The 25172-nt window shown below is 42.7% G+C and overlaps 1 protein-coding gene across 1 annotated transcript in view; it reads right to left on the bottom strand.

Annotated features, from left to right (window-relative positions):
• Positions 1-25172, bottom strand: part of tesmin (testis expressed metallothionein like protein) — a 60081-nt gene that overhangs the window by 18686 nt on the left and 16223 nt on the right. The window contains exons 2-5 of the mRNA XM_055649973.1: positions 16975-17133; positions 12108-12194; positions 6096-6273; positions 4393-4460 (exon numbers count right to left, since the gene is read on the bottom strand). Coding sequence (XP_055505948.1) covers positions 4393-4460; positions 6096-6273; positions 12108-12194; positions 16975-17133 — 492 coding nt within the window. The remainder of the gene's footprint in view (positions 1-4392; positions 4461-6095; positions 6274-12107; positions 12195-16974; positions 17134-25172) is intronic.

Raw genomic sequence — 25172 nt, 5'->3', positions numbered from 1 at the left:
CTCTCTGCTTTGTGTTTCTGCATTTTCCAAATTATATTGCAGTTTGTCTCATGTGTTCAGATAAACCAGGTACACCAAAAATATATATTTTTAAATCACAAAGTGATGGAGGAACTCTGCGGGTCAGGCTGCATCTCTAGAGAACATGGATAGGTGAGTGCTTGGGTTGACCAACCTGAAGCTGTTTACAAATCTATGTTCTCTAGAGATGCTGACCGACCTGCTGAGTTACTCTTGCACTTTGTGTCCCTTTGGTTCTTTCTCAACAGATTTTGTTTCTTTGTGCTTAATTTCTTAATTATAGGTTCCAACAAATCCACACAAATTTGGATAATGAAAATATAATATTGTCACAAATGTGCTATATTTTGTAATAGTATAAAAGTTTAATTTAATTTTAGTTTAGTTTATTATTGCCACATGTACCGAGGTACAGTGAAAAGCTTGATGTTGCGTGTTATCCAGTCAGCGAAAAAGACAAGAAATGATCACATTCAAGCTGTCCACAGTGTACAGATACAGGATAAATGGTACTACTAAAGATAGACACAAAGTGCTGGAGTTACTCAGTGGGTCAGGCAGCATCTCTGGAGAAAAAGGATGGGTGACATTTCAGGTTGGGATCCCTCTTCAGACACGGTTAGTGCAAGATAAAGTCTGATTAAAGATAGTTCAAAGGTCTGCAGTGAGGTAGATTGGAGGTCAATGACCTATCTCTAGATGGTGGGAGGACAGTTAAGTTGCCTGGTAACAGCTAGGAAGTAATACATAGGTCACATTACATTTATGCCTGTGGCTATGGCAAGGAAATTTAGTTTAGTTTCGTTTCGTTTAGTTTGGGGATTCAGCGCGGAAACAGGCCCTCCATCCCACTGAGTCCGAACCAGCCAACAAATTAACCTACAAATCTGGACGTCTTTGGAAAGTTGGAGGAAAGCGAAGATCTCGGAGAAAACCCACGCAGGACACAGGGAGAACGTACAAACTCCGTGCAGACCCGTAGTCAGGATCGAACCTGGTGTCACTGGCGCTGTAAGGCAGTAGCTCTACTGCTACGCCACCGTGCTGCCCTGCTGTCAAATATCTGTGACATTTCAGCACAAATATTGAGTTTGTGTTTCTAATTACGAAGCTGGTGAGGAAATAATTGTTCGTTGCATGGCAGTATTGGTTGAGGATTTGGAATAGTCTGCCAAATTCTTCTCTAAACTTAGCAGAAACCCAGAAGGGATGAATCATTAAAATAGTAAAAATGAGGTTGTGAAACATGTTTGCCTCCTTTGCACTTTGCACTTCAACAATGAAGAGTCACTTGGATAGAATACAGAGAGAAACGTGGGTGGGTGGGACCAAAACACTGCAATAAAAGCCTATTTAATTTTCCGGCTATGCAGAGGAAAATAAGAAGCATGGTTTGAGTATATGATCTGCCTTATCTCGTGGTAACCAATTCCATTGATTGATTAAAGAGATAAGAATATAAGAAATGGGAACAATGTTGGCCAAATGGCCTGTCAAGCCTGTTCTGCAATCCAATAATATTATGGTGATTTGATCTTGATCTCCACTCCTTTTTCTTGCTTATTTCCATAACTTGATTTTCCAACAAATCAAAAATCTGTCCATCTCAGCTTTGAATGCATTGAATAATTCAGTCTACAGCTTTTTGAATAAAACATTCCAAAGATTTATCACCCTCGAGAAAATAAAATTCTACATTATAGAACAGAACATAACAGAAACAGGCCCTTCAGCCCACAACAATGTCTGTGCCGAATATGATGCCAACATAATCTCCTCTGCCTGCATACGGTCCATATCCCTCCAATCCCTGCAGATCTATTTGCCTGTATAAAAGCATTTTATATGCCACTATCTTATCATCTCCATCTTAAAAAAAGTAATGAATTATTCTGAAACTACGAGCTCTTGGTTTTAGGATCCTCAGTGAGGGGAAACATCTTCTTGGCTTCCATCACATCAAACCGTCTCAAATTATTTTATGTTTCAATTAAATTACTTCTGATTTCTCTAAACATCAATGAGTAAAAGTCTAACCTGTCCAATATTTCCTCTTAAGCCATACCCTTTATCCGTGCATTAAAGGAAGAGGTTTCCAAAAAACTGAGGACTGAGGAAACTGCAGAATTTGGCTACAAAAGCTGGTATCCCTGCTCCCACAGTTATAATACAAGTTTGATTTATGTTTGTTTGGAAACGTAAGTTATATATCCCAGATAATACAAGGGTTCTCTTGCTGAGGGCCATTTCTCTGCAAGATGCAGTGATATTGTTGTTGCAGAAAAACTATCATCCACACTCAATTGTGTCACTGCTCTGTACAGAATAAAGGACAGTTTTGCTACATGCTACATGAAGATAAAATGTGTGCCGTGCACACTCCGTATGGACAGCACCCGTAGTAATGATCAAACCCGGGTCTCTGGCGCTGTAAGGCAGCAACTCCAACACTGCGCCACTGTACCATTCCATGATCTATGCACTGATTCGATAATGGGATGGCACAGTGATTGTATTGATTGTACAATCACACTCACGTATTCGTATTTAGACTTTTCTCTGACTGGATAGCATGCAAACAAAAGCTTTTCACTGTACCTTATTTTCACACGTGACAATAAAATAAACAAAACTAAACTCAATTAAACTAAACTATCCTTCTGTACCCCACCATCTGGATACACACAGAGGGATCTCTTGAGATGTCAGGAAAATTGTAAAGAGAAAGACAGTCAAAGCTGTGCTGCCAGTATAATTGCATGCCTGCTGCACTCAGCTTGGATTAGTTGGCTCTTGGCACCTGATTGCTGGCGTTCACTGTTTTCACAGTGAACATAATAAGGACAAATGAATGCATCAGTTTTCTGGAAAACGACAAAACAAATCAACCTCTAAATGGGCCGACGAAGCATTCAACTAACCTGACAAAATATCAAATCACATAACGATTTGTCGTGAATAGTTTGTCTTTCAGTCTTTTTTCCCTCTGATTTTTGAACGTGATGGCATGAGAGTTTTGCAACCTTTCATTGCTACCAGGTACTTTCACTATGCAGGGTTTTGCAACATTTAAGCTGGGAAAGCTAGATGCCTGAATTTCTAATAGGATTTTTGCCGTTCAAGGCTATCAGTAAATGTTACTGTCAGAAAATTGCCCTATGATGTGTAACGTTCAATATCATTTATGCTTGCATCTGCAGTTTCTTGTATCTCCACCTGTGTTTTTTCTCCCTTTGCTCACCTGTCCAATCCCCCTCCCCTCCCCTGGTTTTATTTGTCCATCTCCCCCTCACCATCTGGCTTCACCTCTTAACTATCACCCTCTAACTCAACCCCGCCCCCCCCCCCACTCACCTGGTTCCATTAGCCCATCATTCCTTTGTCAACCAGTTCCACCTCTCATCTAGTCTGTGGAAGGATCCCACCCCGAAAGGTCACCTAACCATGTTCTCCAGAGATGCTGCCTGACCCACTGAGTTACTCAAGCACTTGGTGTCCTTTCTCACCGACCGGACTCTATATTAACTCCTCCAACATTTCATATTCCGCTTGAGTATCTTACAGTCCAGTGCTATGAATATTGACTTTCCAACCTCAGCTAACCTACACCTCTTCCCTCTCATTCCTGACGGATGGTCTCCTGAACCACAAAACATCAACTTATACAGGTCCACCACCGATTTTACAGCAACTGGTGGTCGAGCATCTCCTTGATGCTAATCCAGACAAAATTATCAGAGCGCACTTGAAATCCCCCACACTGGAAGTCCCCCCCCAAAAATGTAGCACCCCCCAAAAATCACTCATCGGGACTTCCGTGGGTCGAGTTTGCCCCCTGTGGCCGGGGCTCTGGAACTCCAGCCTCACTGGAGACAGCAGATCTGCTCCCATAACGGACTTCTGCGGCCGACTTTGCGGACTGGTATCTCGGTCCTTTGGTGGCCTAGGTGGACCGTTCTAGTACTGTTCAATTCCTCTTGGAGGCCCTGGCCTCTCTTGATCCGGCAAAACAGATAATCCAGAAATTCTGGAACCAAGAGTGCTGGAAAATCGGTGGTGAACCTGTACTTTATGGTCCCACAGATGCTGTGTGACCCATTGGGTTCTGCAAATATTCTGTTTTCTGTTCCATGTTAACAAACCATTCAGTGGCCGAACAAACCATTCAGTGCAAGGGAAATCAGTGGTGCATGGTAAATAAATAAAAGACACAAATGCTGGAGTAACTCAGCGGGTCCGATGCACCTCTGGAGAACATGGATAGGTGCAGTGGTTTAGCCCTTTCTGCCCTGCTACATGAATAAATTATGCAAACAATAAAGACTGGAAAATAACTACCTAGGTAAATAAAATGTGATCCTTCTGTCTTACCTGTTGCATGTTGAGGCCTGTTGTTTGAGGTGTTGTCATAGGTAACACTTTACCCAGGAAACCCGTCACTTGATTAAAAAAAAAATCCTAGTTAACAATAAATTTCTGCAATTCAAAGAGCTTTAAAAATCATAGAAATAGAAATGACCTCTCCAAAATGTATTGAAGCCACATGGGAAATCTTGTACAATTACTTTCTTTTTACTAACATTTCTAGTATTTCTGCAGTTCTTCTAAATTAAAACATTTATAGTAGAACAGCAATTAAACGTTGGTTCTTAATTTCCCTTGCCTTCTCTGTATTCCTTTCTTTCCGGCAGCTGCTTGCAAGGATAACAATCCCCATTTTTATTGTGATTGTTGGCAAACTATGAGAATGTCAGACTTGATATTGTGCCTAACCCATTAATTCTGACTAATGCACGGGCCATTAATCCTGACTAATTCTGGGGATGATCCGGCTGAAGACGACGGAGGAAAGCCCTGCAGAAGCCTGGGGCTTACCTGGATCGGGAACTGCTCAGTAGACCAAGTGCTAGGAAGGACCAGACTCTGAAAAAGGGTCTCGACCCAAAACATCATCTATCCATTTTCTCACGAGATGCAACCTGTCCCGCTAAATTACTCCGGCATATTGTGTCTATCTTTGGTATAAACCAGCATCTGCAGTTCCTTTTTATTACATTATCTCAATCTACCTCGTTGTACCTCGTACATAATTTTTATATGTACCTTCTCTGTAGCTATGACACTATATTCAGACTGTTTCTTTTCTCTTGTTAGACTAATGCACTCATGTACGGCCTGATTGTGCTCATGTATCACATGATCTGTCTGAATAGCACGCAAAATGTTTTTTACATAGATACATAGACAATAGGCGCAGGAGTAGGCCATTCGGCTCTTCGTGCCAGCACCTCCATTCAATGTGATCATGGCTGATCATCCACAATCAGTACCCCGTTCTTGCCTTCTCCCCATACCCCTTGATTCCGCTAGCCCTAAAAGCTCGATCTCACTCTCTTTTGTATGCATCTAGTGAATCGGCCTCCATTGCCTTCTGAGGCAGAGAATTCCACAAATTCACAACACTCTGTGACAGAGATTTTCCTCATCTCAGAAGATACAGAATAAACCAGTGTCATGAATAAACCAATACCAATACAAACTAAGAAAACGTAAGTTCTATTGAGATATATAATTGCCAATATAATCTGCAAGCATTGGAGATTCCATGACCTCACCCTTTTCATATTTACATAATTTTGACTGATTTTATATAGATCTTTTAGCGATGTATGAAATCATGAATGGAATATATAGGGTGCATGTACAGGACTTTATTTTACCTAGGGTAGGGGAATAAAAACCAGAGGACAAAGGTTTAAGGTGAGAGGGGCAAGGAACCTGAAGGGCAACTTTTTCACACAGTGGTTGGTGAGCATATGGAATGAGCTGCCAGAGGAAGTAGATGAGGCAGGTGCTATCACAGCATTTAAAAGGCACCTGGACAGGTGGATGGATAGGCAATGTTTAGAGGGATGTGGGCCAATGGCAGGTAAATGGGGCTTCAATGGGGCATCTTGGTCAGTATGGACGAGTTGGGCCGAAAGGCCTGTTTTCATGCAGTGTATGACTGTATGACTCTAAAATGCAAATTATGTTTTAGGTCTCAGGCCTTTTCTCTTCATCGTGTACGGTACCTTCACCTGGATGTATCGCGGTGTTTTCCATTGAACCTGCCAGTGAATTAAAGTGAATGCACTGGCCCTTGTTATCCATCAGCTGACCCGGAGGAAGGACATGGACTGCTTTCAGTTGTCCAGGGTTTGTACTATTTATCACCAACATTTGAGTATTACCTTTCAGTTGATATAAAACCTGCTCAATAAAAGAAAGATAAAAATAGTCAATAGTTCTAATAACAACTAAGTATAAGCAATCATGAACTTCATGTCAAAATTTAAAAACCGCACGGCGCCAGAGACCCAGGTTCAATCCTGACCACTGGTGCAATTTGTGTGAAGTTTGCACGTACTCCCTGTAGCCACGTGGGCTTTCTCTTGCTGCTCCAATTTCCTCCCTCATCCCAAAGATGTGTGGGTTTCTGAGTTATGTAGGAAGGAAGTGCAGATGCTGGTTTAAACCAAAGGCAGCATCTCTCGAGAAAAGTAATAGGTGATGTTTCGGGTCGAGACCCTTCTTCAGACCTAAAAAGCTGGAGTAACTCAGTGGGCCAGGCAGCATGTCTGTTGAAAATGAATAGGTGACTTTATGGGGGTCTCGTTTTTGGGTTTATCTTGAGTTTTGTGTTAATTAATAAATTGCCCCTTGTATGTAGGGAGTGGATGATAAAATGGGATAACATAGAACAAATATGAGCAGGTGATCGATGGTTGGTGTGGGCTTGGTGGGCCAATGTGCTTCTTTCCAAACTTTATCTAATCTAATCTAAAGTCCTCTAACCCATTTTCATTTAAAGGAACCTCAAATCTCTCTTTTCTACCTTAAGTCTATTCCTTTCATATTATGAAAACCACCTGATGATGTTCTTAAAATGTTGTCTTGTCAATTAAACATTGTCGTGTTGTCTAAATTTACGGTTGAATATAAATTATTTAAGTGGACAATTTATTAAAATATTTCTTACAAAAATATTGATGTTAAATTGAAAGGAAATGCTTATAAAATTTTAAAATTTGTTAGGGATGAGACGGAAATAAAGTGATGGTAAGTTTAATATTTGGTCTCATGGCAATTTTCTTGGCCCAATGCTCAGCCACACTAAATATTTAAACAATAATCTTTGTATATATTGCAATTAAAGAGGGAAGTAGATAGAAACCTGGCCCTGCCATTTAGGAAATGCTAATTGCTGCATTGAATCTGCTTTAGGATTTGATGTGCCAGCAAATGCTGTTTGCATCATCAAGAATGAGACAATATTATTTGTTGTTTAAGATGTAGAAACAAGGAACTGCAGATGCTGGTTATCACACAAAAGGACAGAAAATGCTGGACTATTTTCTCCGTTGCTAGAGTAACACAGCAGGTGTTATTGCTCTTATTGCTGGAGTAACACAGAGGTCAGGCAGAATCTCTGGAGAATCAATGGTTTCTTTATTATCACGTACCAAGGTACAGTGCGATTATTTTTTTGCATACAGATCAGTGAGATTATTGCCATACATAAGTACAATACCCACTTAGCACACAATGCAAACAAACAGCCCACAGAGTCTATATTCAGGAGTCGCCAGGTTTTGGCACCATTTCAATGCCAGCTGCAGCTGGTCACCAAGGCCTGTTGCAGCCGTCACCTCTGTCCAGTCATCCCGCAAACTGTCGTCCATCTCCTTTTTCTTGCCCGGCCATCTTCAACCTTCATGCCCCGGTTCTTCCTTCGTTCCTTGTCTAGCGTTCACCGCCTCCCCCAACTCTCTCCATCTCCAGTTGCCAGTCTTCGGGGCGAGCGGAGGCAGCTTCTGTCTCCTGATTCTGCGGTGGGCGAGCCAGGCCTGCTGCCGGGGTGTGGCCATGGCTCACCAGGAGACCTTCTGCCAGAGAACATGGATAGGTGATGTTTCGGATCTGAAGTACAGTCTTCAGTCTGAGGAACCAGAAACAAACTGAAGCGTCAGTTATCCATTTTCTCCAGAGATGTCACCTGACCCACTGAATTACTCTAGCACTCTGTGTCCCTTTTGTCCTTTAGGATATAGGGCTGCCAACATTGGGTGAGAGTTGAGAGTGAGAAATTGTGAGGAAGCGCAGTGAACAAGCCCGAGGGAGTGCAGCGACCAAGCCCAAGGGAGCGCAGCGGCCAAGGGGGGGGAGGGGAAGGTGTGGGAGGGGGGTGTTCGTCCTCCTATGGTAGGGAGTTTCTGCATTTTTCAGCTTGAAATTGTGCAATCTAATGCATACTGTAGCGAGTCTTTTAACTTACACTTGAATGCAACATTTATGCTTTAAATTGGATTAGGTATGAATAAGGTTAGACTAAATTACATTCCTAATTATATTTCACAGTAGTTCATGCTGTTATGCATATATATATATAAGAGGAGTCGGACTTCCATCCCTGTTCTTCACAAATAAATTAATCAACCTTACCCTTTGACTATTGGATCAAGACAAAAATAATGCCACATATTCAACCAAGCATATGGTTCAATTAAATTAACATGGAAACAAGCCCTTCGGCCCACCAAGTCCACACTGACCAACAATCTACCATACACCAGTTCTATCCTACAAGCCTGGGACAATTTACAGAAGCCAATTAACCTACAAAGATGCACTTCTTTTGGATGTGGGAGAAACCAGACTATCCGGAGAAAACCCATGCGGTCATGGGGAGAATGTACAAATTCTGTACAGACAGCACCCGTAGTCAGGATCAAAGCTGTAAGACACCCCATTAAATTATTTTTTCTGTAGTATATTTATTACAGTGTCACGTCAATAAAATTGAACCCATGATTCTGATTTCTGCCCTTAGCTGGAAACCACACAGCTCCGTCATTGTGTTTTACATCTATATGGCTGGTTTTCAACATCTTTAGTCTGAAGATCTCGACCCGTAACAACACCCATTCTTTCTCTCCAGAGATGCTGCCTGTCCTGCTGAGTTATTCCAGCTTTTTGTGTCTATCTTCAGTTTAAACCAGCATCTGCAGTTCCTTCCTACACTCTTTGTTAAGCGAAACAGGTCCTATTCTCATAATATTATTCATCTCAACTAAGTATTTTCTTCAGCTCCATTGCTGCAGAGAATACAATCCCAGTTATTAAATCTTTCTTCAAAGTGAAAAACAAATTCCAGCTCTGCCAACATCTTCATAAATCACTCCTGGATCCTCTCCAGAGCAATTGCACTCTTTCTACAATGTGTCATAGTCTTACAGCATGGAAACAGGCCCTTCATCCCAACTTGCCCATGCAGATCAGGATGCCCCATCTAAACTAGTCTCATTTATCCGCATTTGGCCCATATCCCTTTAAACCTTTCCTGTCCACGTACCTGTCAAAATATATTTTAAATGCTGTCATTTTACCTGCCTACTTCCCCTGGCAGCTTGTTCCACATACCCACCATCCTCTGTGTGAAAATGTTGTCCCTTAGGTTCCTATTAAATCGTTCCTCTCTCATTTTAAACCAGGGGTGTCAAACTCATTTTAGGTCACGGGGCGGATAGGGCAAAATGCGACTTCATGCGAGCCGGATCAGTTGTGCACGCACGAACGCACCCTTTCCATTAATAAACCATTTGAAATCAAACATTAGCTGACACAAATGGACCCAACAAAACAAATTGTAAGTGTAGGCTACACAACTGCACCTAATTTTTATTAGCCTGTTTCCAGCAATCAAACTCAGGCAATGAACACAGTCAGCCTCTATTTTTTATTGAAGTAATTGAAGTGAGGGTTTGTGTGAAGGTTTGAGAGTGTGTGTAAGTGTGTGTAAGTGTGTGTGAGGATGTGTGGGGGTGTGAGTGTGTGTCAGTGTGTGTGAGGGGATGTGTGAGAGTGTGTGTGAGTGTGTGTCATTGTGTGTGAGATTGTGTGTGTGAGGGTGTGTGAGTGTGTGTGTTTGTGAAAATATGTGAGTGTGTGTGTGAGTGTGAGTGTGTGAGAATGTATGTGTGAGGGTTTGTGCCAGTGTGTTAGGTTGTGTGTGAGAGTGTGTGTCAGTGAAGCGGCGACAATACCCGGAGTGAGCGGAAATTCTGAGACTTGGCGATGCCCGGGGGGCATTCCCCCCCCCATCTCTTTTTAATCACCTCTAAAACAACTGTTGCTTTATTTTGAATTTCCAGCACCTGCAGATTTTGGTTCCATGAATGTCAAATCATTAGTACTGCAGTTACATTGCCATTTTAAATAGTGTGCGATGGGCTTAAGCCAATCAAATTGCTCGTTCTTTTCGGGAAACCCGCCGACAGAAAACTATTCTCATTGGTGAGTGTGAAGGAGATCTAGAAGCCTTGGGCGAATTGAATTGTTCGTGACTTTCTTTCTTTATTTATTTTTTTAATATATTTTTTTGAGTGTGAGAAATTAAGCGATCAGTGTGAGAGCGTGAGAACTTCGTGGAATGCGTGAGTCTCACGCTCAATGCGTGATAGTTGGCAGCCCAGATCTAAGATGTTGTTTTAGAAAGCTTGCTGCACTGTGCATTCCTGAAATGAAGGTTGTTATTTGGAACTAAGAACAGCAAAGGGTACATGCAGAGTTACTTCCAGCGGATGCATGCCGCATTACATTAGTTTAGTTTAGAGATGCAGCATGGAAATGGGCCTTCAGCCCACCAAGTCCATGCCGACCATTCACACCAGTTCTGTAATCCCACTTTTTTAAGCATTCCCAACACATGTACAGAGGCCAATGTACAGAGGCCAATTAACCTGCACGTCTTTGGGATGTGGGGAGGAAACCAGACCACCTGGAGGAGACCGAAGCAGTCACAGGGAGAACGTGCTAACTCCACACAGATAGTACCAGAGGTCAGGATCGAAACTGGGTCTCCAGTGCTGTGAGGCAGCAGCTCTACCAGCTCTGCCATTGTGACACCATGGTTGCACAGGCTATGATAGAAAATTGGAAGACATTTTCAAGGCTAAAGAACAGCAATTAATGGTAATAAAATCAATGGGTATTTCACGTAAAAAAAAAATTTTTGTTCCTATTCACATGAGGGAAGTTCACCAAAATCTGTTAAAACATAAGTATGTGTACAAGTATTAATATGATGCTTTCAGACTTCAGTGTTCAAAGCATAAGAAAAATATGTATTACAGCAGATGGAGTATGTTCTATGCATTCCTGGGTCTGATGGTTTTATGCTTATTTATGTTCCAGGGCAAACTCGGCAGAGGTCGCCAATTAGGTCGTGAAAGTGGGACAGGGGCTTTAGGCGACTTTTCAGCGGACTGCCTGCGACACTCGCCTGAAAAACCGCGAACTGGAACGGCGACCGTCAGAGTGACACACACACACACACACATCGCAAAGGCGGGGGCCAGGGAAAGCGGGGGAGCGCTGTCTGAAATTCACATTGTGCAAAGCCAAGGTAATACAGATACACACCGTGATGAACAGGAAGGTTAAAGACTGCTAGCACAGTGTACGGTAAGTCCTTTAAAAGAGCGGGGAGGAGGGGAGGGGAGAAAGGGGGGAGAATGAAGGAGTGGAGACACCTTTCAGAAGCCAGACAACTTTTAATGAGCCAGAGATACACAGCTGTGATGTTTAGCGGGAATTTAACATTACCGGTCGGTTTTCCTTGGTTCTGAAAACTTGTGCTTACGTTTTTTTTTCCCCAATGAGCCAATGAAAATGCCCGTTCAGCAAAGAAGATGAACTAAAACTACCACGGCTACCTCAATTACCTACAACGACATGACAACCCCACTACCACTGCATCTACGACTACAAAAAAGTATCGATTTTCTCCATGGTGACCAATTGTTGGTCGCAACATTTTTTCAACGTGTTGAAAAATTTGCTGCGATCATGCTGAGGCTGCGACTAGTTCCCAGAATGCGGGAACTCCTCGCGACCATGAAGGCGACTCATCAGAGACCACCAGCGAACATGTGGCGACCATGAGGCAAACGCAGTCTCCTGCACTCGCCTAAAAGGTCGCCTAAGTGGGACAGGCCCTTAACAAATGCAATTCTAATCACTTATCCACTCACACATGCACTCACCTGGCAGAGGTTATGACTGGACATAGGGAATTCACAGCCAGGTGGATGGAAGGGCTGAAGAACAGCAGTTAACGGTCTTAAGGTTTGCTAAGAAAATTAGAAACATGTATAAAATTCCATTAATAGTAATTAGAACATAATTACTGAAATAATTCAAGTGTCACCTAAATGTTAGTTTATCCCACGTGATCAAGTGTTTAAAGTCACCTAAATCCCCAGCTGTTAATTTATTTATCCACCCGCCAGCACTGCAAACAGATTCTTCACCTCAAATTCACCTTCCTGCCAGACTCCCACACTGCTTGCTATCCTTTTAAATCCAAGAAGCCTTTGCTTTGAATGTATTCAGAAACTGAGCACTCATATCCCCAGGGGTAAAGTTTTCTAAAGATTTTCAAGCCACTAACTGAAGAAACCCGAGTTGTATTTTGCCTCCCCCTTCCCCTAAAATGATACTGTCTGTTTTGGAACACAAGGAGGCACAGTGGTGCAGCTGGTAGAGCTGCTGGTTCCGTCCTGCCGTCGGGTGCTGTCTGTGTGGAGTTTGCACGTTCTCTCAGTGAGCATATGGGTTTCTCCTGGTGCTCTGGTTTCCTCCCACATCCCAAAGAAGTCCATTTTTAAGGGTTAGTTGGCCTCTGTAAATTGATGACAGTGTGTAGGGTGTGGATGAGAAAGTGAAATAACATAGAACTAGTGTGAACGGGTGATCAATGGTTGGCGAAAACTGAATGGGCCGAAGGATCCGTTTCAATGCTGTATCTCTAAACAGCAATCGGGAGAAACAACCTATACCCTGTTATCTCTCTCGGTCTTGGTTTCAATGAGATGTTTTCTCATCTATTTGAACTCCAGCAGTAGGACTATCCAATCCCACCACACACGGTAACCTTCTCATTGCAGGAAGCGATGTAGAGAACCAATGCTGCAATGTCCCAAAGCAAGTATATTGTTCATTAGGTAAATAGACCAAAACTATACAAAATAGGGTATTCCAGAGAATTTTCACCAGTTCTGTACAAATGCAGCCAGGCTCCTATTAAATCTTTCTCATCTTCTGAACTTTGATCTATGTCCTCTGGTTCTTAATTCCCCTACTCTGGGTAAAAGACTGCACATTCACACTATATATTCCTCTCATGATTCAATACACTGCAATAAGATTACCCCTCAGCCTCCTGTGCCGAGGAATAACGTCCTAGCCTGTCCAACCTCTCTCTATAGCTCAGCCCCTCAAGTCCTGGCAACATCCTTGTAAATCTCCTCTGCAAGCTTTCCAGCTTAACAACATACTTCCTATAGCAGGCTGACCAAAACTCAAGTACCAGTTCACATTTATTGCCATATGCACCAATTAAGGTACAGTGGAATTTGATTTACCATGCAGCCATACAAACAAAAGAACACAATGCACACTAGAATATAACATGAACATCCACTACAGTGGAATCAACATTCTTCACTGTGGTGGAAGGCAATAACTTTGTCAGTCCTCCTCCATTTTTCATCCGTGGTTGGGGCCATGAACCCACCGCAGTCGCCACTACGGATGGCCCTATGTACAGGCCCTCTCGTCAGGATGCTCGAAACTCCGACATCAGGACAGATGGACACTCCGCGGCTTGGAGTTCCAAAATCGGCCGCCTCCTACTGGAGACCGGGGCTTCACGATGTTATAGGCCGCAGGTCGGCGGTCGGAGCTCTTCTCCAGCAATCCCTGGCAAGGGATCCCACGCTTCGCGATGGAAAGTCCACACCGCGCCCACGGCTAGAAGCTCTGCAGATTGCGGCTTCAGTATGTCATAGGCCGCAGGCCGGCAGTCGGAGCACTTCTTCTGGCGACCCCCGGCAAGGGCTCGCCTGCTCCGCGATGGAAAGTCCACGCCACGCCTGTGGTTAGAAGCTCCGCAGACCGTGGCCTTAGGATGTCGTAGTCCACAGGCCAGCGATCAGAGCACTTCTTCTGGTGACCCTCGGCAAGGGATCGCCCGGCTCTGCGATGCGCCCGCTGCTGAAGATCTGGGCCCGACTCCGGGAGAGGCCGCACCAATCCACGCTGTTAGGACGCGAGGGACGGCGAAATGCAACTAGGAGAAAAGCCGCATTCCACCGAGGTAAGTGACTAAAAAAGTTTCCCCCAATTCCCGCCCCCACCCCCTACACTAAAACACATTTAAACACACTTTTAGGCATACTAAAAACAAAAAAATGGAAATGACGAACAGCTGCTGGTGAGGCTGCCGGCTCGCGGCGCCACCCATCGTGGCAAAACTGAACACAATACTCCAAATGCGGCCTGTACTACGTCTTGTACAATTGTAACAGGACGTCCCAATATCTATACTCGATAACCTGACTAATGAAGGCCAATGTGCTGAAAGCCTTCTTGATCACCTTATCTACCTGTGATGCCAATTTCAGGGAACTATGTACCTGCATTCAGATCCCTCTGCTTCTCAATACTTCATGGCATAGGCTAACTTCAATTTGCCTTTCTTCCTCTCCTTACATTTATTTTTTTTGTGGATCAGATCTGTGTGGCCGAGCTCTCTCTGACCATCAATAATGAGTAATGCCTCGCCATTTGGAAACCACTGTAATAGGAGTAACCTCACAATCTCCTACACTGTACTTTGTTACTTATCCATCCAGTTAGTTGTATTTAGACTCTAATGTGTTAGAAATTTCCCAGTAGTTTTTTTTTGCGTGGCTGTGTTTTGAAAAGTTAGAAGAAAATGGCAATATCCATTAGCAGGCTTTAAGTAACAACACTGCTGTGTTCCCCAGTGCAACGGATGCTGTTTCAGCGGCTGTTACTGAGAGGCTCCATTAGAACTTCTTGGAACCACGGTACTTAGCTGGGCTGCTGAGGCTGCATCACCACGGGAATGTGCTGATCAGTCAGAGATTGCTGCACCAGCTCTTTCTGAGGGTAGGAAGAACACTTCCCCATTCAGTGAGAGGGACCTGCAGCAGCTGCTGGAAACTATTCCCCACAAGAGGAAGTATTATGGGCAAGAGGGCCACACAGGTGTTCCAGGTTGACAAGCTGGCAGGAACCTGCCATGGAGGGCTCTATTTCGAGTGGCATAACCTGCAGTGCAAACACGAAGAGCATAACGTATCTTGTAAGATTTGACAGGGTTAACTCTGAGATCATTATACAGTACTTCCAACTATTCTCCTCGCCTGCAGTGACACTGGTACCTTTCTTTGCAACACCTTCACTCATAAGCTACCTTTGCCTCCCTTCATCTCATCTTTCCTTTGCCTTTCCTCCCTCCATTTCCCTTCTGCTCATCAAATTACATAGAACATGAAACAGTACAGCACACAATGTTTGTGCCGAACATGATGCCCAGTTAAACTGATCTCCTCTGTCTGAACACGATCCATATCCTTCTATTCTCTGCACTTCCACGTGTCTATCGAAAAGCTTCTTAAACACCACTATTGTATCTGCCTCCACCACCACCCATGGCAATGTGTTCCAGGCCCCACCACTCTGTGTAACAAAAACTTGCCCCGCACATCTCCATTAAACCTTCCCCCTCACCTTATTGCTATACCCTCTAGTGTTGGATATTTCCACCCTGAGGAAAAGGTTTTTACAGTCTACCCTATTTATGCCTCTCATCATTTTATATACTTCTCATTGTCTCCCCCCTCTTTGTTCTCTCTCTCCATGTTTCTGCTATGCTTGTTCTCTCCCCCTCACTCTTTCTGCACCTCCCTCCCTCTCCGCTACCACCCTTCTTTTGCATGTCTCTGCTCCTCTTCTCTCATAATCTATGGGCATTTCTCTGCCTCTCTACCACCCTTCCTCACTCCCTCCCTTTCCATCTTTCAGGTTCTCTCCCACTCTTGGTGTGCCTCTCCCTGTCTCATTCTCATTGTCACTCCTTTCAATGTGCTTCCCCCATCATTCAATACCCTTTCTCTGCTCCTGGTCTCATCGCTAAATGCACACAGCGAGGACTCTTCGAACAAAGGTGGTTATGTAAGGCAGGCTCTGGAGATTTATCCACCTTAATGCACTTTACCTTCTCTTTGCTAACGTATATATTCTAAGATATCACAACTCCTACGTGCCGTTTCTATACCTTCCATGATCTTCTCAGGTTGAAATGCATGAGAAATATTCATTTAATTTATTCATTTAATACCTTCCCCACTTCTTGTGGTTCTTCACAAAGATGGCCTTGCACACCTGTAAGGGAACTATATTCTTTCCCTGGCCACCCTTTAACTCTTGATATACCTGTAGAATCTTAGGATTTCCCTTTACCATGCCTGCCAGCAAGGACAAGATCCTAGGTGTTTTTTTCTCATGACCACAGTGGAGTATTTTCCTGTGGAGTTGTCTCAAGCTTCCTTGGTTAAATGCAATTTTACTGGAGAGGGCATTCATGTTCACTATAACTATTGAATTTAGTTTTATTTTTGAACTAAAGGCGTGATGAGTTCAGTAGCTGAATACTCCCGATAATGTGGTCAGTAAACGCTCTTGTGCTCACCAAGATACTGAAAAATAAAAATAAAGGATTTCCATTTCTTCTACTTCCAGCTAATCGTTCTGAGTTGAAAGAGTTTCTGATACTTTCAGTTTCTCCCTTCTTCCACCATTTACAACAAACTTATGGATATTCTATTAATTGGTGTGCAGAACTACTATGTGGGTCCAACCTCTCTTAGTATAAGTGAATGCAGTATTTATATTTTGTTTGTTTTCTCTGGTGCAAAATGAATAAGGTCGAGTAAGCAAGCTCATCAAGGCTGCATTGATTAACCATATAAAAGAAACAGAATATCACACAATAAAATAATTAATAAAAATTATACAATGGTGTACGTATTACTTAATTACCAAGGGACTAGCGCTGTTTCTGAGGGGAGAGCTCTGCTCCGCTGGAAGATGATGAGACGGTGAAATATGCCTGTTGATTTCATCTGTCAAGGCATCAGATATTGGACTGTCCTCTTTAGATTCAGTTGCGATGCTTGCTACAGCCTTTCTGATTTCTGCCTAAAATCAGTGATCAGTTGCCATTAACTTAACATCTCAACATCATTAACACATTCATTTTACATTTCCAAAGCAAGAACTTGTTTACAAAAGAATAATGTTTGAGTGGTTTCTATCTAATCCCCAATAGATTTTCACTCCCAGCTCTCCACCCAGTCCAGTCTAATACATTACTAAAGATAGACACAAAGTGCTGAAGTAACTCAGCGGGTCAGGCAGCATCTAACCATATAACCATATATGGAGAAAAAGATGGGTGAACATTTTGGGTCGGCTCTTCAGAATCTCTCACATTACTACTTCCATTTTAGTTACAATCCCGTGAATGAAACCACATGGGGAGTGGCACAGGGAATGGAAAACAATCAAAGCCTTCTTCAGCTCAAAAGACGAGCTGAAGAACGTTGTTTAAGAAGGAACTGCAGATGCTGGAGAATCGAAGGTACACAAAAAAGCTGGAGAAACTCAGCGGGTGCAGCAGCATCTATGGAGCTGAAGAACATTGTTCTGCTAATCCTACACTAAAACCAAATCATCAAAACACTAAGATTTGGCACCAACAATGAGCTTCTGAAAAGAAAAGTGTTTCACTGTTCTATAAAAGTGCTTCTCATTTTGATGGCACATTAATGTTTTGAAAGTTTTTAAACAAATCTTTTTCATATTGTTTGACATATAAAATGGTACAATGAGCCAATTTCTGTGATCGTAATTGGGTGGCACAGTGGCACAGCAGTCGAGCTGCTGCCTTACAGCGTTTGAGACCCAATTTGATCCTGACTACGGGTGCTGGCTGTGCAGAGTTTGTATATTCTCCCGGTGACCGCGTGGGTTTTCTCCAGGTGCTTTGGTTTCTCCCACACTCCAAAGACGTACAGGTTAATTGGCTTTGGTAAGATTGTAAATTGACCCTAGTGTGTGGGACAGTGTTAGAATATGAGCATCGCTGGTCGGCGTTGGCTCAGTGGGCATGTTTCCATGCTGTATCTCTAAAGTCTTAATTCTGAAACATCACAGATTTCCAGTTAAGCCTCCTGTATTACTTTAAATACAGGAGGCTTAACTGGGAATCTGTGATGTTTCAGAATTTGGGCTCTGTTTTCCACTATAAATGCTAAATCAGAAAAAAAATCTGTATCTGTGAAAATGGTTCATTGTCACCACTTGGGGAAGAAAATCTGTCCTCCTTGTGATTCTAGATTTGTGATTCACATCACTGACCCTTAAGTGCCTGCCAAATATCTCTGCTGCATCAGCTGACCCACTGAGTTACTCCAGCACTTTGTGTCCTTCTTTGTAAACCAGCATCTGCAGTTCCTTGTATCACAAGGATCTTCAGACCAGATTGGATATTATTGTCAAGCCCAATGATGGTATGTGGTAGGTTATAAATGATCAGTAAAGATGCAAAGCATCAGGTTGACATACAGCCCTTCTCACTCATCTTTTGCAATTAAAATAGAAAATGATTCCCATACACCATCACCACAGGTAAAACACAATGACTTTCCTCGGGGGGGGGGGGGGGGGGGGGGGGTGGGGGATACTGACTGATACACCAACGTCCAAGACCAAACCAGCAGGCCCCACCGCTGAGTGTGGTACTGAAGATGGAGCATGACCAAAACCTTGTGCTACTGTTATTATTCAATCTTTTGGCATGAGTAGACACCACAGGGTGCTCAGAGACTTTGTTTTTTGAATTAACTGTACAATAGTAAATCCAAGCTAAAATTAAAATTCAAGGTTTCGTTTTCTGGCGCTGAGAAAACTGTTTTCCACTGTTTGTTTCCTATTGCTCATTTTCTTCTCCAGATTTATCCTGATTAAAATTCCACAGTAATAACACTTATGGGTCTTCCACTCAATTGGTATATTAGAAATGAAATAAAACTCACCTGCTTTTATTTTTTTTACAATGCAGAAAAATATTCTGAAAGTAATGTGAATTAGGAAAAATCACTTATTACCAGACAATCCGTTTTGACTAATAGTCTGGTCTTTTGCTCTATTTATAGATGTGAGTTTATCCATTAGTTTTGGAGTGGTTTTTTAATTTTGGTTTTACAATACGGTTTAAGTAGATAGTTGGTCGGAATACGAGTAAAGCCCTAATTATTCACATTTAATGTGGAATTGTGCCTTGTGGAGATAAACTTACATCAGTGCAAGATATACTTACACATTGCTCATGTAACTCCGTAGGGTTTGGCGGGTAGCACTCATTCTAGTCCACCAGTCTAACTCAATACATTAAATATCTGGACATATTTAATATATAATATATAAATTATAATGTTGTTATAAATGTTAATTTTGTTGAATGAAATTTATAAATCCAAACCAAATTTTAAATACCGAGTCCCTGAGAGATTGATCCTTGGGCTCCTTTAAAGGAAGTTGTCTTTCTGCTATCTCTGAGGACAAAATAGATTCCTTTGTTGGTCCCTTGGAGTTCCTGCAGCAATTGGTGATGTTTAGAAATGTCCATTGCGTCTCATCTCAGTCTGAACCAGACTACTCCTTGTTCTCAAACTAGGCAACACCTGGTTAGTTTAGCTTAGTTTAGAGGTACAGTGTGGAAACAGGCCCTTCAGCCTGCCGATTCCACGCCGCCCATCGATCACCCATTCACAACAGTTTTATGTTATCCCACATTCGCATCCACTCCCCACACACTAGAGGCAGTTTACAGAAGCCAATTAACCTACAAACCCACACGTCTTTGGGATGTGGGAGGATACTGGATCAACCCGGAGGCAACCCAGTCAACCTGAAGTCAAGATCGAACCCAGGTCTCTGGCGCTGGGAGGCAGCAACTTTACCAGCTGTGTATCTTCCAGACATCAGTCGGAACTAGAACTCACTGGAGATAGACACGAAAAGCTGGAGTAACTCAGCGGGACAGGCAGCTTCTCTGGAGAGAAGGAATGGGTGACGTTTCAAGTCGAGACCCTTCGTCTGAATTTCACCCATTTCTTCTCTCCAGAGATGCTGCCTGTCCCGTTGAGTTACTCCAGCTTTTGCGTCTACCTTTGGTTTAAACCAGCATCTGCAGTTCCTTCCTGCACACAGAACTCACTGGAACTATATCAAAATCCAGAAGAATCCACTAACATTTTTAGGAAAAGCAGTATTAGGATCAGAAAAAAATACATTAATTCAGCGAAAATTATGAATTCTCACAAATAAAAACTAAGGGTCAAATAGCAATGCACGTTATAAGATAGTCTGCTCAAGCATGCTGTTGCCTGTCACACCAGCTCCTTTGCTACTCTCCAGACTTTAGAATTCTTTAAGTATAGTATGATCAATAAAGACCTGTATGAAAACAAAAACACAGTAAGTTAAGGAAACTTAGTTGTAGAGTTCAGATCCAAAATGCAGGGTGAAATAGATATCCCCTGCAAACAATGTGTGTGGTGATTTCTTGTCTGTACGAACTAAACTAAACTAAACTAAATAAAAACTAAACTACTTTGTGTTTATTTAATGCAAGAGTAGTCTGTGCAGCACAGCCAGCCAATTGTGACTCCGAAATAAACCAGTCTTGGTTGTAAGTCTCTACAATCCTGACAAACGTGTTTTAGGATGTTTAAGGTCTGCAAGGTGCCTCCAACCCACATTGTGTGAAAGCTTATTCTGTCCAGTAATACAGTTAATTTATTCAGAAGATCTAATTAGTTAATTATTGTGTCTACATTGAAAATTCACGTTAGCTTACTTCAAACAGACAATGGAAACAAAATCAGCCTTTTGAAGGCTTTTTTTTAATATACCTATAGAAATATAGAACATAGGTGCAGGAGTAGGCCATTCGGCCCTTCGAGCCTGCACAGCCATTCAATATGACCATGGCTGATCATCCAACTCAGTATCCCGTACCTGCCTTCTCTCCATACTCCCTGATCCCTTTAGCCACAAGGGCCACATCTAACTCCCTCTTAAATATAGTCAATGAACTGGCCTCAACTACCGTCTGTGGCAGAGAGTTCCAGAGATTCACCACTCTCTGTGTGAAAAATATTTTTCTCATCTCGGTCCTAAAGGATTTCCCCTTTATCCTTAAACTGTGACCACTTGTCCTGGACTTCCCCAACATCGGGAACAATCTTCCTGCATCTAGCCTGTCCAACCACTTAAGAATTTTGTACGTTTCTATAAGATCCCCCCTCAATCTTCTAAATTCTAGCGAGTACAAGCCGAGTCTATCCAGTCTTTCTTCATATGAAAGTCCTGATATACTGCACAGCAACCTAACATTCCACATCAAATTTGCATTATATTAATTTCTTAGTTTTATTTGGTTAAGAGATACAGCGTGGAAACAGGCCCTAGGGCCCACCGAGTCCACGCCGAACAACAATCACCCATTCACACTAGTTCTACGTCATCTCACTTTCTCAATTTTTGCAGAGGGCCAATTAACGTACAAACACACACGTCTTTGGGATATGGGAGGAAACCGGAGCACCCGGTAGAAACCCACAGTCACAGGGAGAACGTGCAAACTCCGTACAGACAGCATGAGGTCAGAATCGAACCAGAGTCTCAGGCACTGTGAGGCAATAGCTATGCCACCCTCTTTATTCCCTACAAAGTATAAAGTCATATTAAGTAATGGTGAACATGAGTTGAAGGAAAATGTTCTAGGAGGGGAAACTAAGGAACATCAGGCAGACAAAATTGTTTAAGCTCTGAAAATAGGCAAGTGATTACACTGTGTCTTTTCAACTCGAGACAGCAGCATTCTGAATTTGCAAAAAAGGTTTATTGTAATCTCAGCATGTAACCCATCTTAGTCATGCTGTTCACTGCCTTCATACCCCAGCAAGGGGTCATTTTCAGACTAGCTTGCATTGTTTGAACGTGTAATATATTGAAGCTTCAGCAGGTATGAACAAGCTGGTAGAAGGTGACAATGCACTTGGATTGCACACGAAACCCAATATTTAGGAAACTTGGCTGTACCATAAAAAAAAATGCACAGGGTTGCTCTTGACATGTGTTTGCATTTGTGATGGAGCTCCGGGTGAGTCAACAATGCTCACTGTTGACGGTAAATCCCTGAAGCATTGTGTCTGACAGGTGACTGGAGCAAATAATGTCCCCAGGATGGTAGAGCTGCTGCCTCATGGCACCAGTGACCCCGGTTCGACCCTGACCTCAGGTGCTGTCTGTGCGGAGTTTGCTCATTCCCCCTGTGACTGGGTGGGTTTTCTCCGGGTGCTCTGGTTTCCTCCCACATACCAAAGCTGTGCAGATTTGTTGGTGCGGGCTTCTGTAAAATAATTGGCTCTAATGTGCAGGAAGTGGATGAGAAAGTGGGATAACATAGAACTAGTCTGTACGGGTGATCAATGGTCAGTGTGGACTGCGTGGGCTGAAGGGTCTGTTTCCATGCTGTATCTCTAAATTAAACTGAACGGGAAAATCTGGGGACCAATTACCAATAATACATGCCTATCGGGTTAAATCACCTCACCAATTATAGTTTCATTAATTTATTTCCCTCACTATCATGCAGATTTCAATTATCATAGTCATACAGCATGCAAATCAGCACAGAAAATCCACAACTTCTATCAAGCACCCATTAATACAGATCTCCATTAAACCTATTTTAAACACTCCACATTCCCAACAACAGCCCCCAGATTCTACCTCTCGTCAACATAGTAGGGGAAATACCAGTGGACAATTAACCTGCCAACGTGCATTTGTGATGTGGGAGAAATTTGGAGAAGCCCAAACACAGGGAGAACAGACAAATTCCACACTGACATCATCCGATGTCAGGTTTGAACCTGGGTCACAGGAGCTGTGAAGCAGCAGCTCTACCAGCTGTGTAACTGTGCTGCCCTCTAGATGTCAATTCTTCATTCACTTTCCTCATATTTTGTATAATACATTATCATTAATACATAGAATAGTACAGCACAGGAACAGGCCCTTCGGCCCACAAGGTCAGTGCCGAACATAATGCCAATTTCAACTCGTCTGCCTGCACATGATCCATAAGCCTCTTAAATGCCACTATCGTAGCTGCCTCCACCACTAGTCCTGGCAGAATGTTCCAGGGACTCACCACCCTGTGTAATAAAACTTACCCCACAAATCTCCTTTAAACTTTGCATTCTTGTGTATTTTAGTCTGCTGAACCTCAGCTGTTGACGAACAGCATGTCTACTTTCTTTACTGAAAATATGTTTCTCACCAAACATCATTACATTTATAGACACAAAATGCTGGAGTAACTCAGCGGGTCAGGCAGCATCAGTGGAGAGAATGGACAGGTGACATTTTGGGTCAGGACCCGTTTTCAGACTTCCTGACGCAAAACATCACCTGTTCATTTTCTCCCGAAATGCTGCCTGACCAACTGAGTTACTCCAGCATTTTGTGTCTATCTTTGGTATAAACTAGCACCTGTAGTTTCTTTTTATTATCATTCCCAATTACTTGTGATGGACCTTATACACGCTAATAAGGTCAAAGGCAAAGATCCAATGCAAAGACAAGTGTTATTGTTAAAAGATGGGATTCATTTGTAATACTCCTTTTGTCACTGTGTTTCCGGAGTGCCTTACAGTAAATTCCTTAAACTTAACTTATTACTGCATCTTGCTGAAAGATAAAACTTCCATGATCAATGCATGCTTGCGACAAAAAGCTTTAAGGCCCTGGTGGTATCTTTACCCAGGAAGCAAGGCGGTGGGTAAAAGCAGGATCACGGTAAAACAAAAGGATGGCACTGTGGCTCAGCGGTAGAATTGCTGCCTTACAGACTTGGGCTCCATCCTGACGACAGGTAAGGAGTTTGTATGTTCTCCCTGTGACTGCGTGGGTTTCCTCCCACATCTCAAAGATATGCAGGTTTGTAGGTTAATTGGCTTCTGTAAATTGTCCCCAGTGTGTAGGACAGAACTAGTGTACGGGTCAGGAGGAAAAATTACCATTTTATTTATCTAAAGAAATGTTACAGTACAGACTGCCTTGCCAAAGCAAGCATGAGTTGCAGATTATTGCATTTCGCAAAGGATGTGTCCTAGGTGATTCATGGGGCGCGGGATTGCAACGTTCACGTGGTCCACCCTATTTCGACTAATTCAATCAACCCGACGTGCACAAACAAATAGATGTAGTGTTTCAGTGTCTACAACTTTAGGCTGTGCACGCCATACGGAAGAAGGTGATTCCTGGAAAAAAGAGTGACATGTGTGGAGGTTCCATCTATAATCAGTTCTTCATAGTACTGCATTGGTAGCAGAACACTGGAAGATTGCACATTTTACACCCATTCAAAGGATCATTTCACAACTACTGGTCTATCAGCCTTATGTTGGTAATGAAGAAACAATTGAGCACATGACGTGTCTGAACAAGGGTCCCGACCCGAAATGCCACCTGTCCATTTCCTCCCCTGATCAGCTGAGTTCCTCCAGCACTTTGTGTTTTGCTCACAATTCAGGCATCTGCTGTTTCTTTGTATCTCCATTTGAAGACATTTATCTGGAATAGATCAACAGGCACTTTGGAAAAAATATGTTGATAAAAGGAAGCTAGAATGTTATTTGCAACCACATTTGACTTCCTCATTTGTGTATTTCAACAAAATCGTGGAGAGGCCTGATGATAGTTTGTAATCTTTCAACAAATGTTTTATCGGTAGAGCCAGGATTTTGCCATAAATACCATGTGCCTTTTCATACCTTTTTTGATGATTTCACCAGGATGATGCCTTTTTCACAATCGAGTGCCTAAATCAGCCTTTTTTTGCTGTTTGGCTAAAAGGTTGTGCTATTTTCTCTAGTTTTACTGTGATTACAATGACGTTTTCTACATTAACACGTTAATACTAATAAGTTATTATTAACGTGTTAACATAGTATAGCATACAACTTCCACCACCGGGGTGCCACCGTCGTTCATTCATTCGTTTGTGCCGCTGCCCACTGGTTCAGTCTTCTCCAAGATCTATTTAAGAAAGAACTGCAGATGCTGGAAAAATCAAAGGTAGACAAAAAATGCTGGAGAAA

This window comes from Leucoraja erinacea, chromosome 18 (genome assembly GCF_028641065.1).
Source record: "Leucoraja erinacea ecotype New England chromosome 18, Leri_hhj_1, whole genome shotgun sequence".
In the NCBI taxonomy this organism is placed as follows: Eukaryota; Metazoa; Chordata; class Chondrichthyes; order Rajiformes; family Rajidae; genus Leucoraja; species Leucoraja erinaceus.
The sequence above is the reverse complement of the archived record's forward strand: the minus strand, read 5'-3'. Positions and strand labels throughout refer to the sequence as shown.